Below are 14,290 nucleotides of genomic sequence, written 5' to 3' on the forward strand. Positions count from 1 at the left end.
ATGGATGGAGAGAGAGCGCCAGTCACGAATCGATAACAGCCTATTAATCCCCCTCTTGATAAATATTCAGAAGCTCCACACAACAGCAGCCTTCACGGGGGGGGGGTGGGGGTGGCTGCGCAATAACACAAATGCACTATAACACCACTTAATAATTAAAACATGGGATGTATGTTTTGTTTTTGATACTTTCTCTTCAGATCCAGAGGCGTGAATGGTAAACAAACAATGAGAAACGTGTCTGGAGACAATGGCGCACATGACAGTTTGAAGAATTACGCACTCAGACACGAGTTGATAATTGACAGGGCTTACCCACGCGAGCAATTAACGCTTCTGTGACGGTCACCTCCAGAGTGACTGATGGTTTAGATCCCAGTAGATGTGGAGAAAAATTAAAGAGAGTTCAGTGAGCTGGTCGCTGACAGTGGATGGTGTTGTGAGCCTGTCCTGGCTGCAGTGAGCCCCCCTCTCCACTGTGCGTGCCTTTGTTGTCCGGTTGACGCGCTCCACCACCACCACCAGCAACAATAACCAAACACCAGTGTGTGTGTGTGTGTGTGTGTGTGTGCGTTGAGAAGCTGGACTGGGAATGGACTTGGCAGCAGCTGCTTCCCCTCCCATTCTCTCTCCTCCTCCTCCTCCTCCTCCTCCTCCTCCACGTCACTCTGTCGTGATTTTCATTCAGCGCCCCCACCCCTCATTAGGATGTGGACCCACGCTTCTCACCCGTGCTGCTGCTGCTGCTGCTGCTGGTGGTGGGGGGGTGGGATGCTGCTGGTCCTGCACGCCCCCCTCCCTCCATCCAGCCCCCGGAGACACGCTTTAGCTGAGAGGGGGGCTGAAAATGAAAGAGTGATGCTGTGATGCTTAATTAACAGAAATAAGGGGGAAAAAATCACATTTTTCTTTCATTTCTGAACATTTCAACCACTAAAAACACATTTCTGTAAATGTCTCTGGTCATTATCGTCACCAAAATCATAATTCAGACTTTAATTGATCTATTTTCAATTCAAACGCATCTGATTTATAGCTACATGTCTGTGAATGTGGAATATAGTCTATATTTTCATGTGTAAGGGTTAATCTACACATTACAGCCTTGAGACTTTAAGCTCAGAGCAGCATTATCTTTAACCCACGAGAATATTCGCACGTGGGATGTTAAGTAACGCACTCCCTCCTATACACCAGGGGTCTCAAGGCAGCTAAAACCTAAACTGCAGTATTCAAACTATGCAGAGCAGCTTTCACAGTGATCCAAGTATGATTCTTACTCCGTTTCCCTTATTTATTTCTTGTTTGAAGGCTAAATTAGCAGCAGCAACACGGGGGAAGAGCACTGAGGGCTGGAGAGGATGCTGCTGTCTCATTATCAAAAGCTTGTTTCCCCCTATAGGCACTGAAGTTTGTTTGTATGTGGCAGCAGGAAATGTTCTCTCCCAGCAGTGGAAGAGATAAAGACCACTGACCTACATCCCTCCCCTCCGGAGACCACCCAATTCCGCTCCATCACCACTCCCTGATGAACTATATGCCTGAATGTGACTGTGTGTGTGTTACCCAGCATTAATCTGTGCCAGTGATGGTGAAAGTTGCAGCCCCAGTCTCTGAAAATAATGTCCTTCTGGCTTTTGTTAGTGTATTTGCAGTGGTTTAACAGGTTAAAGGTGCAATATGTAAGAATTGGCATCCTGTCTAATTCATACTCAAATCAAATGGGGGGCAGCATATCACCAGAATAACTGGTGCTCAGTTCAGTTACTAATTATATGCTGTTATTGCTGTAGCTGCCATTAGCTAGTTAGCTCAGTTAGCCATGCAGTTAGCAGTGCAGCCTCTGAGCTAAAAGCACCAGAGCAGTGTCGGTGTTTACGCTGACAGGCTGGTGCTAGCTGATTAGTTTGCCAACTTCAGTAGATATCAACTCAATATATAGACGTCATGATGTGAACTGTTATTTCTTCACGTTTTGTTGATCATTTTTTATATTTTTTTGAATTTTTACAACTAAAATTCTTACGTATTGCACCTTTAAAGACTGATCATGTCAGTGCTTTCGGTATGTAAAGTAATTTAAAGCTGCAATATGTAAGAATTGGCTCAGTGTTGAATTCACACTCCAAACAAATAGGGGGCAGCATATTAATCGCTAACTGCTGCCTGTAGCTGCTGTTAGCTTGTTAGTTCAGCTAGCTGTGCAATTAGCACTCGTATTAGCTGATTCTGCTCGGACTGGGAGTTCGGAGTATCACGGGAGTGTTGATGTTGTTTTCTATCATTTCTTGGGGTGCAAAGTGGCTCAGGGCTAGCTGGTTAGCATGCTAACTTTAGTAGATATCTCTGTTACACAAGACTTAGGTGTCTCTAACATGTGGTCAAAACTGTTATTTCTTCATACTCTTAATTTTAGTTAAAGGTGCTCTGTGTAGTTTTGGGGAAGAAAATTTAATCAGAAGAGAAAGATCTTCATTAACTGATTTTTTTATGCCTAAACAAACTAAATAAACAAACTCTCTTTGTTTTCATGACTGAATAAACTGAATAAATAAACTGACCAACACGGACAACACAATTTCATACTGTTTTACTTTGTTTATATGTGGCGGACCCTGCCACCTTTCTAGCTTCAAACAGTGTTCTGGGGACCTTATTTTCCTCTCAGAACAGCTTTTTTATTTAGTCATGGAAAAATTAAATATTTCTGAGCTGTTATTATTACCTCATTAATATTGTAAATATTAAAATACAGAGTTTGAAATTCTTCTCCAAAACCACATAGTGCCCCTTTAAATTTTGAATGTTTTGAACTAAAGTTCTTACATATTGCACCTTTAATGTTTGTTTTTAAAGGTCATATATTATAATACTGTCCAGATAATGTAATCCAGAATTTACATGAATATATCAGACAGTTTAATGGTCTAATACAGTATGTGTTTGTGTTTTTTTACAGCTGCTTCTGTGCACAGACCTGCTCCTTTGATTACGTGCACATTAACGCATCAGAATGTGCCACAGTGACAGCAAGAAAACAAATTTCCCCAACTCAGATTGTTCTGTTTTGGGGAGACGCACAGACAAGGACCCAAAGTGTGTCACAAACTGAGGTTCAGACAAGGTGTTCCTGTCCAAATTAATCTAAAAATAGAGCACATGTGGGGGATGGATGTGTCTTTAGAGCATCGTAAGAACGGTGGAGGGCACGGTGAAGGACTTTAAAGCAGGACGGTGGTCTCATTTCCATTCTCATTGCCCAAGGATTTGCAAGTCATATCTGATGTTTGTGAGTGGCCACATACAGTATATTTGAATAAGTAAACAAGGGAAAAATGAGTTTATGCAACTCACTGTTTGCATCCACATTTGTATCAGCACTGCACTGACCGGCCTAAATAACATCAGAATGATACGGGCTTGGGAATATTGTACAAGCAATAAAACGGGTGCAGTTCTTTATAGAGGTCATCTTTACTCCTGAAGCATGACTCGGCAGTTTCCTGAGATTCAATTGACTCATATATAAACAGATGGAGGATTTTGGCATTTGTGACTAAGGCTCTTAAAGCATCTTTGCGAGTCCTTTTTTATTTTATTTGTAAACTAAACCATAAAGAGCACATTTAATGTGGATTGGACAGTTTTATTATCTGCCATCCTTTAGAAATGACAGAGAATATTGAGATTAGTTTTTCATGCCGACACCTTCTCCCAGTGCCACTTTTTGAATACAAAAGACACTAAAAGACAAAAGTAAAACACATTTCCATGAAGTAAATGATAATAAACACAAAGTAGGAGCTCATTAAGAAGTGAATTGATGGGCTGGTGATTCACATTGTGGCGAATCCCATCTGGAATAATTCCGAAAATTAAATCCATCTTAATTTCACAGCCCATTAAAAAACCCACCCACTCAGAATGATTACAGATGCTGCTGTACAAAGATAATTTCCATTCTGTCAGTAATCGCTGCATCTTGTTTTGGACATACACTAGACTGTTTGCAGCATACTCGTGGTGAGTAAAGAGAGAAGAGCTAGCTGAGTTAGTGTAGGCACGCGGCAGCAGTGCGATCCAAAGTGTTTTGACAGATACTGTAGTGATTTGTTACCATGGTTCACCTGTCAGCTGAAGACATCTGGTTGGTTACTCTGCGCTGTGTGATTCATGGGCAGGCAGGATGCAGTGAGTTGTGCTAATATGAGCTTGTGCATGAAATGGAGAGGCAGAGCTGTAAATGTGCTCACTCTTTCAATAAGGCAACAGGCAATGGCTATCTTTAAATTAAGTCATTAATCTAAGACAAACAACCTGTCACTGCACAGCCAGCCATATGAGAAATATGAGTGGACCTGTAAAGGGAAAATACACACTAAAACAGACTTCACACTGGGCTGTACCAATGACTGTAGACAGTAAAGTCAATACCAGCGAACACGAATAAAAGTCTCCTGGACCTGGAAATTAGAGCATTGGGATTTGGATTGATGAGTTGGTATTAAATGAACGGAGCGATAACGACTATGTGAGACAGAATATTTAAAGATATATTAAAATGCCTAAAACGACAAGAACTTTATTGTCTATTTAGTTGAGTTGTACTAAGATTTTCCCAAATGCTCCCAACAATGTTCAAACCCAGAGAAATCCATAACTTTATTCAAGGTAACGGTGCAAACAAGACCAAACATTAAAAATACGTTTTGTCCACTTGTTAATCCATCACGAATGGCATCAAAAAAGTCTAAAATGTTAAAATGGGTCACCTAATATACTTGGACGGCTGTAGATATACCTGAGCGGCCAGCCCAAGTAAAGTCTATGTGGGAAACACTGCCTCTCATAGTCACGTAGATACACTTTCATCTGCAATGGTGGCTCTTTAACAATGAAGAAAACAACTCCCATGATCCCACGCCACTTCACGACCTCATCAAACTACGGTTTTTGTTTTTTATTGATTGGACTGAGATAATTGACGTACTGAACGTTTATATTACACTAAAACAAAGAGCTTAAAGGATTGAATCATACGTCCTCACATCCATCATTCATGTTTTACATTCATTTCTATCACTCTATGTACTTTATTATTTCATTATCGTTGTTATTCATTGGGTTTTATTTTCCACATGTTACGTATCCCCTGCATTTCATTTCCATCATTATTTTTAGTTATTATTAATTGGGTCTAATTTTCCTGAGTATGATCATTTTGTCTGAGTTTCATGTTTCTGTTTCTCTTTGTGAACCCTTTGGAATTACCTGGATTTCTGCATAAATTGGTCATAAAATGTGTTCTGATCTTCATCTAAGTCACAACAATAGACAAACACAGTCTGCTTAAACTAATACCACACAAACAATTATATGTTTTCATGTTTTTATTGAACACAACATGTAAACATTCACAGTGCAGGGTGGAAAAAGTATGTGAACCCCTAGGCTAATGACTTCTCCAAGAGCTAATTGGAGTCAGGAGTCAGCCAACCTGGAGTACAATCAATGAGACGAGATTGGAGGTGTTGGCTAAAGCTGCCCTGCCCTATAAAAAACACACACCAGTTTTGAGTTTGCTATTCTCAAGAAGCATTGCCTGATGTGAACTATGCCTGGCACAAAAGAGCTCTCAGAAGACCTACGATTAAGAATTGTTGACTTACATGAAGCCGGAAAGGGTTACAAAAGTACCACTAAAATCCTTGATGTTCATCAGTCCACGGTAAGACAAACTGTCTATAAATGGAGAAAGTTCAGCACTGTTGCTACTCTCCCTAGAAGTGGCTGTCCTGTAAAGATGACTGCAAGAGCACAGCGCAGAATGCTCAGTGAGGTGAAGAAGAATCCTAGAGTGTCAGCTAAAGACTTACACAAATCTCTGGCACATGTTAACATCTCTGTTGAGATGTAAAACACTTAACAAGAATGGAGTTCATGGGAGAACACCACGGAGGAAGCCACTGCTGTCCAAAAAAACACATTGCTCCACATTTGAAGTTTGCAAAAGAGCACTTGGATGTTCCACAGCACTACTGGCAAAACATCCTGTGGACAGATGAAACCAAAGCTGAGTTGTTTGGAAGGAACACACAACACTATGTGTGGAGAAAAAAAAGGCACAGCACACCAACATCAAAACCTCATCCCAACTGTGAAGTATGGTGGAGGGGGCATCATGGTTTGGGGCTGCTTTGCTGCCTCAGGGCCTGGACAGATTGCTATCATCGACGGAAAAATGAATTCCCAAGTTTATCAAGACATTTTGCAGGAAAACGTAAGGCCATCTGTCCACCAATTGAAGCTCAACAGAAGATGGGTGATGCAACAGGACAACGACCCAAAGCACAGAAGTAAATCAACAACAGAATGGCTTCAACAGAAGAAAATACGCCTTCTGGAGTGGCCCACTCAGAGTCCTGACCTCAACCCGATTGAGATGCTGTGGCATGACCTCAAGAGAGCGATTCACACCAGACATCCCAAGAATATTGCTGAACTGAAACAGTTTTGTAAAGAGGAATGGTCCAAAATTCCTCCTGACCGTGGACTACAGGAAACGTTTGGTTGAGGTTATTGCTGCCAAAGGAGGGTCAACCAGTTATTAAATCCAAGGGTTCACTTACTTTTTCCACCCTGCACTGTGAATGTGTTCAATAAAAACATGAAAACATATAATTGTTTGTGTGGTATTAGTTTAAGCTTATTAGTTTATTATTTACCGCCTTGTTTTAAGCACATTGAGAAGGTAGCACAATAGGACAGCTAAGTTAATTTTTTGGGTGGATTACTGAGATCAGGTACTTGCAAACCCATATATCTGAATATTTCTATTAATTCCTGTGAAGACATTTTATTCACAGCAAACTGAAGGTGGCTGAGAACTCAGGGTGTCTTACTCAAGGACATTTCAGCTGGTCCGATGCGTCTTGGCATCAGGGCTCGATCTTTGCCCTCTTCTACTTAAAGGGCCAGATCCCTTGTCACTACAACACACTGCCAGTGCCGGTCTTGGACACGAACGCTGTAGATAGGTATTGCATAATTCTCTCTCATGAATTGCTCATTGCGTGTGACCTCTTTGTCTGAAAACCTAGTTTTAGGACAAAATCCATGAGCTAATTAATATGACGTGACAGCCCTTAGAGACCAATCAGTGAACGAGAAGGATGAAGCTAAAGGGACAAGACAAAAAGATGAATTCATGCTATAAGACCATGTCCTGTGTTGTGAGATATTGTTTCAATTCACTGTTTTAAGGCTGACAACCACCGAACCCATCCTCCACACCTCTTCACAAACACAAATGAAAAAGCTTCTGGCACTTTTCTGTTCACTACTGCATCTCATATGGATGCAGTTTTCTTACACCTACACTCAGAAAGGCGGTCAGTGGGTGGCACGGGGGTGACTAGTTGCTGTGTGGATGAACCACATACGGAGCGAGTTGTGGACGTGGTGCTGCTTACGTAATTCAAGTCGTAGGAGGTGCTTTGGAAAGAAAATAGCAGTGACACCAGAAATGTCAGACTCAGCAGGCTTCTGGCACATGAGGAGATGAGGAGATGACCTCACAACACTCAGTGCCTGAAAAATTCAAAAAATTGAACCATTAGCAACTAACAAAGAAACGTATTCGAAAAATATTAATGCCAGACTGATTAAACATCCCAAGTGAATTGTTTCCAGCCGTTAAGAAATGTGAACAAAGACACAGGAAGGTGAAAGGACATAGAAAGTACAATGGAGCAACATCTTTATAAAAAAACAGGCTATAACACCAGGCTGAGGTTAGGGATTGTGTTTCAGGTAGTACTTCAGGGTGGGTAACCTGCTTCCCCTTTGCGATTTCTTCTCTTCTCTTCTCTCAGCTGTTGCTCCGACACCACCTCCTCCTTTCACACGCACTCCTCCTCCATCTTCTTCTCTCTCTTTGCCTCTCGTAGAGTCAGCCTCTGCCTTCCTGCCGGCCTGCTTCCCTCTAATGCAATCAGAAAATATAATTAGCGTAGCAAGACCCATGTAGCAGATACACGACGATCTGAGTGCTTCAGAGAGCTCAAATGACACCAGATTTGTCAATTCAAACCCTGCAACTATAACATAATGAGAAGATGCATCTTAAAATGAATCAATTGATTACTTCTGAGGTTATGTGTCCTGCATGATTACTGTATTAGCTGCAATTAGCACACTAACTGCTTACTAAGCCTGATACCGATACAAATCACCTTTACAGAAATTCCAACATGATACTTACTTACAGTATGTCATGTAGTAAATGTGGTCAAAGAGTCAAGGAGGTCTATAAACTGATTTCTCTGGGTCTTGTGCATATAATGTTAAAAAAAAAGGGTCCCCCGCAATATCTTCCATGTAAACTGTCCTCTTCTGTGCACTTCATTTCACTCAATGCAGCTCTCTATGCAGCGATGACGTATTTTTGTAAGCTAACCTGAAAGTTAGCATCGTCCTGGTTCCCTAAAAAAGCCTATGAGATTTTTTAATTGGATTTTGTAATATGGCTGAAAATAAGCTCTGTGGCAAACCTTTTATTCATGATACTTATAGGTTTTGATCAGCAGTATAGTCTTCACAGATGAACACCACTTTTATGATTTTCAAAGTGTAAATTAAATCGCTATAAATAAAAAGCTAACGTTAGGCTAAAAACAGACTAGAGCGAGGTCACATGACTTAAACGTCACCACCACTAAGCGTCTGACTACACCATTACTAGTGTATACGCATTTTCTGTAAATTGATACATCTACAAGTTGTAAAGTTAAAGTTAGAATAGTTTGTTAAGTTAAAGTCGGCCATTGGATTAGTGAGTAGATGAGTCTTCCTGTTCAGTGTGATGACGTTGAATGTCCGTGACAACTTCTGTCGTCTCGTAAAGCCACTTGTTAGCAACCGCTGTTTTTAAGATGCGTAAGCGCTTTATAATTATATTGTGGCATGTTTAATGATGTATCTTATGTCACAGAACAAAACATGTAAATATCTTAAGCCTTTGATAACCACAGACTTATTTCAGGCATTTAACCGAAAACCGATTTAAAAAAATCACTGACTTTGAGACGAGGGAACTGAATTGGCCTTCTGCTAATTCAGGTAAAATACCTCAAATATATACGTATATAATATTGTATACGATCCCTTGTCAATAAATCAAATAAAACGAAAACAAATTGGTATTCAAAGACTACAAAAATGAATGAATTCAAAGCTGCAGTCATGTCTGAGGTCATAGTTTGTTCACTGCACAATTACTCAAATGAGTTTGTCCATCACCTGGAGGCAGCGTGCCTCACTCACCTCCTCTGCTTGCTCTCTGGTGCCCTCTGTGGCTGGGTGGAGTACTGTCTTCTTTGGCCTTCAAGGGTGGAGGAAAGCTGTGGCAGAGGACACAATTGATGAGAAAAATGAAAGCTGGACACGTGAACATTGTGTTTAACTGTGTGCATATGGACGTGTGCTTTAGTGTTCATAGCAGGCAGGATTCAGTCACAAGCTGTCACGTGCTAATTCAAATGTAAAGTCTCGAGAGAGAAATGTGGTTGAGTTTTCTTGCAGCTGTGTTCGTTTCAGCCCTGCAGGAAGCGGATTTGTTGCAGCAGAAGGCAGAAAGTCCTTGACTCACATTTTTGCTTGATCAGAGGCTCACCTATTATATAACAAAGTAGAACAGCACTAGAGGATGAATGAGAAATCATAACTGGGTCTGAAAGAGAAGCGCTTCAGAGTGCATCACTCTGCTCTCTACACTGTGTTGTCCCTTTGTCACACTTAACCACAACAGCTATTCTTCACTGTGGCATGTAATAAATATTCAATGATTAGCAGGCAGTGGGTTTGAGAAGCTCGAGCACCACTGTTGACATGAATGAAAGGAAAAGCTTACCTTTGCAATTTCTGAAAGGTACGCCCGCCTCTCATCATTGGTTTTATGAAATGCCTGAAAGAAACGGAGGGCAATATTGTGACATTTTCCCCTCTCAGTAATAATCAGTCTGCTTGTGGGTGCAGTGCTTGTTCTGTGTTCGCTGGCACTGTGTATTAGCAGCGTATTTCAGGAGGTCTTCAGTGTTAATGAGCAACAGATTAGAACGTGGATTACTGGCTGCACATGCTGCACGTTAAACCTTTATTCGACTAATATCTCGCTGTTTGCTGAGCAGAACAATAAACAAAGAACCAAGTCGCTAAACTAAGAGCATGTTGGCCTGGTCGCAGCAGCACAAGGACGAAGGTTAAGGGTTTGCATCAGTGGTTCATAAAAATAAAGAAGGCAAAACAAACCTTTCAGACAAATCTTTTTCAATCCTTTGCTAATGAAGGTGATTTGTAGCTAGAATATTTTATTTCCTTGAAAATTTTAAAGCAGCTTGTCTTAGAAATTCTAAAACTAGACCAGCGGACATCGTAACCTCTGCACAGAATGTGCTCTGTGAACCGAACAGCCGAGATCCACACCTTTCCTTCCTGTTCGATCCTGAGATGACAGTCCATCAGCTGGCTCTGCAGGTCAGACTTCTCCTCAGTCAGGAGCTTCAGGCGCTGTCTCAGTGTGTCCTGCCGCCAAGTATTTCCGTTAATTAGCGACACGCACACAGACAGAGGCCCTGAAGTATAAAGGTGTTGTGCTGCTGATGTATAATTACAGATCAATTTGTACGAGAGTTACACTCTACGAGGATCAAACCATAACAGAATAGTTAATGCAGAAAACACGAGCACAACAATGGATTAGGCTCATACATTATTCAATAACCAGATAAACACATTAGAGCAGCTGAGCTTACATGGGAAGACTACACGAGATTTCTTGCAGAGCAGTGAGACTCGCGACACTTTCTTTCTTCTTGATGTTTCCCAAAACAAGCAAATCTAGTCAGCTTTAATGAATCCCAGAGTAATCAGTGTTTTTAAAGACGCAGCATGATCTATGCATAATATTATTTTTTAATGAAAATCAGTTACATGAACATGTGCATTTGAATTTGGGCAAATGCATAAATGCGTGTGCTTTGATTCTGTTTATTTACACACTACAGGTGGGTGACTGGACCATTTTAGGACATGAACAACCTTTTAGTTTTCAGGTGAATTATAGAGATCGCAGTATTCCATGTCCTCATACTTTTGTTTCCAAACCTCACCAAAACTAAAATTAAACAATCATCAGCCGATCCATGCCACGTGATAAACCAAGAGCGATGTAGCAAACTAGATGGCTATGCTGATTGCACAAATGACCTCAGGTGGTTCTTCCTTGGATAAATGAATGTGATTTTTAGCTAGCAACATGCTCGACAGGGCTCCAGACCACAGTGTCCCCTCACAACTTCTCATGTTGTTACTGTAGTTACTATCATTGACTGGCTGCATAGCGTAAGACATAAGAATAATATGACGTGTTAAAATCCAAAAAGATGCAGTAGACTCACTATCAATGGGGGGGCGCTGCCTATTTTTTACCTGGCGTGTGTTTGGCTAAAAGAGCTAACAGCTAACAGAGCTAAACACATGGCAGGACAGAGAGTTTCTTTTCAGAGGAACATGAAGCTTTAAACAGTCAACAAAATGTGACAATGTGACAACACATGAAATGTAATTGTAAATAAATGTACTGAAGTACTTCAGCTGCGTACAGTTTGGAGGTAAAAGTACTTTGGATGCCTATATTTTAACTAACACTTAAAATAAATAATAACAAAGTAAAGAAACAGCTTTTTGATTGTAACCGTTTACATTTACTTTGAGACGGTAAAAATTGTTTTTCAGCACAATTCTAATGTTTTTTTTTAAAATCGGTCTGTAGCTCTGATGGCGGATGACTAGCCTGTGCCAAATAGTTACTATTTTCCATGCAAAATTGTGGCTTAAACACATGGTATGTAATTTTTGCTGCTAAGGGTCTCTAAATCAAAACAAAACAAAATAACGTGGGATCATGGGAATCTTCATTGTTAAACAACCACCATTGCGGATGAAAATCTGTTAATGTCATGTTGTCATGTCTGGCATGTTCTCTCCTGGAAGTTATAGCGACAGGCGTACACGGCATTTCAAGGCTGAGAAATGTGCCGATAATTGACATCGTGGATCGTGATTGCAATTAACTAGACTGTGATATTATTATTGGCCAGATCTCCCACCCCATTTTCATTTTAACCATTCTGATCACTGACTGTGAATCTTCTTCATAGCAGAGACATTTTTCTTCACAGCAAAGGGTGATCCCAAAGCGCATGTCATTAAAAGTGGGAGCGGTGCTCGTACTGATGCTACAGAATGTATCGGGGAAAAGGTCAAGCTACTTTCTCCGGAGCTGCCGACACTCTGACATGTTCAGAATCTCATGGTCTAAATATTTACTCACTACACTAATCACAAACTAACTATATTCTTCTCACAGTCTAGCTTACTGTCACGCTCACAGTTTGTCTACAGCTCTTCAGTCTGCAATCTTTCTGTCACTCCTCTGATACACTAATGAGCATCTGCTAGTTCTGCCTTAAGGCACACAAACGCAAACACATTTGGACTGCACTCTGCAACATTTCAGTGCATGGTGTGCATTCATGTGTGTGTGTGTGTGTGTGTGTTAAAGCATTGTAATTAGTGTGCATTACTCTCCCATGGTTTGTAATCCCGTGATTACAGTGCTGTGATTAAACTCTGGTTTGTTCAGCCTGCATCAACTGGAGGATGGAGAGCAGCTGGCAGTACAATCCTCTCTGTCCTGTCTGTTCTCCCTCTCCTCACTGTGTCTCTGGCTCTCTCTGCTGGTTGAAAAAACTCACTAAATAACAGCAGCACAACGAAACACATCGAGAAAATGAATGTGTTTGCACTCACTACTGGCATATCATCATAAGATCGGATGGACGCCAATCGATCTGTGAAAAACAAGAGAGAGTGTGTGAGCGTTATGTGTGCACGCATTAAAACACAAAAGGATTTTGTCCTCTTCATTTTTTACACTAAAGTTGCTACTACACATTAATAGAGTTGAAAGTGAGGATTAACTTTAAGTCACTTCAGGGGCGGTGCATACTGTACATGTTGTCAAACAGCAGCCGTTCGAATGAAGCAACCTTCCTTGTAGTAAGTTCCTTGAGAAAAAAATGTAACCAAAGCGCCCTCTTGGACATCCCTATGGTAGAAAAACATGATAAAGTGTCCCCTACGGTGGCCCACTGTGCTAGAAATATGCAGTGCTCTCTAGGGTGCCCTTCCAGTAAAGAAAACGTGGCGCAGCGCACTTTGGGTGCCCTTAAAGCGGAGAACACTTGATGCAGTGCCGTTTAGGACAGTGGTTTTCAAACTGGGGTCTGTTGGCCAACAGGGGTCCTTGAGTGGATTGTAGGGGGTCCAGAGCAAAGGACTTATGACTCTTGAGTTGCTGTAACAAGTAAACTTCCCCAGTGAGGGCTCAATAAAGTTTTATCTTATCTATTTAAATGTTTTTCTATCATTCTTTTTCCTTAAGACAATATCCTCTCACATTGGGGTCTGTGTTCTACAGTGCATCTATTGTGGCACACGTTACCCCCTCCTCTAGGACCAGGATGCAGCACCATGACAGCCTACATGCTAGAAAATGTGTCAGCCTCCATCTTGCTTGATCGAAAGGCTTGATTTAAGTTTACTGATTCAGAGCTGGCACTAGCCTGTGAACTCACCCATGGGGTTTCCTCTTAGGTCCTCCAGTCTCTCATGAATGAGTGACATCTGTCTCTCCAACTGTCCATTTAGTTCGATCTGTGTCTCATACCTCGTCTTCCACTCATTTTCTGGTACATGAGATTAAACAGACAACAGTGATGAGAAACCAGTTTATATCAGCTGCTAGCCTGAGATAAACCTTTGCTGGGTAACATCTTCAGGGTGACAGATAGCAGTAGGCCTATATGACTATAGATGTAGGCTATTATACACTGTAAAAAACACATAAAGTTACATTACCTTCCCCATCAACACTGTGCAGTCTCTCCTGCAGTTCACACATAGTACTCCGCAGGTCAGACACTGACTCTTCAAGCATTTCTCTACAATCAAGAAGCCAAATGATGCTATGTTATGTATTTTTTCAGTGGAAAACAACATCCTTGTTAACTTTAATAAACTTACTTTAACCAAACCTACCTCATTTCTCTCTCCTGCTCGAGTTCTGCCTGCAGTCGTGCCAGATCGTACTTGCTGTAGTCGCTATCCGCAGACATGTTTCTGAAAAACTCAACACAAAGTTTGTCCCTCGGCGTTTCCATGGAGACCG

General features: G+C 41.2%; 2 protein-coding genes across 2 annotated transcripts in view; both read right to left on the reverse strand.

The window, feature by feature from the left end:
* The window catches only part of dclk1a (doublecortin-like kinase 1a), a 60,174-nt gene extending 52,723 nt beyond the window's left edge, over positions 1 to 7,451 (reverse strand). Inside the window, exon 1 of the mRNA XM_073479675.1 lies at positions 7,443 to 7,451. The gene's annotated coding sequence lies outside the window, so the exon portion shown is untranslated. The remainder of the gene's footprint in view (positions 1 to 7,442) is intronic.
* A 343-nt stretch (positions 7,452 to 7,794) lies between these two features.
* Positions 7,795 to 14,244, reverse strand: ccdc169 (coiled-coil domain containing 169). The gene is made up of 8 exons (XM_073479653.1): positions 14,161 to 14,244; positions 13,981 to 14,063; positions 13,698 to 13,808; positions 12,871 to 12,911; positions 10,483 to 10,581; positions 9,911 to 9,964; positions 9,325 to 9,401; positions 7,795 to 7,984 (listed from the first exon to the last, which is right to left on the reverse strand). Exons 1-8 carry the CDS (start codon positions 14,235 to 14,237, stop codon positions 7,795 to 7,797), a joined length of 732 nt encoding a protein of 243 aa, XP_073335754.1. The 5' UTR covers positions 14,238 to 14,244.
* Between the last annotated feature and the right edge of the window lie 46 nt (positions 14,245 to 14,290).

The sequence above is a fragment of the Pagrus major genome, chromosome 13, assembly GCF_040436345.1.
Source record: "Pagrus major chromosome 13, Pma_NU_1.0".
NCBI lineage: Eukaryota > Metazoa > Chordata > Actinopteri > Spariformes > Sparidae > Pagrus > Pagrus major.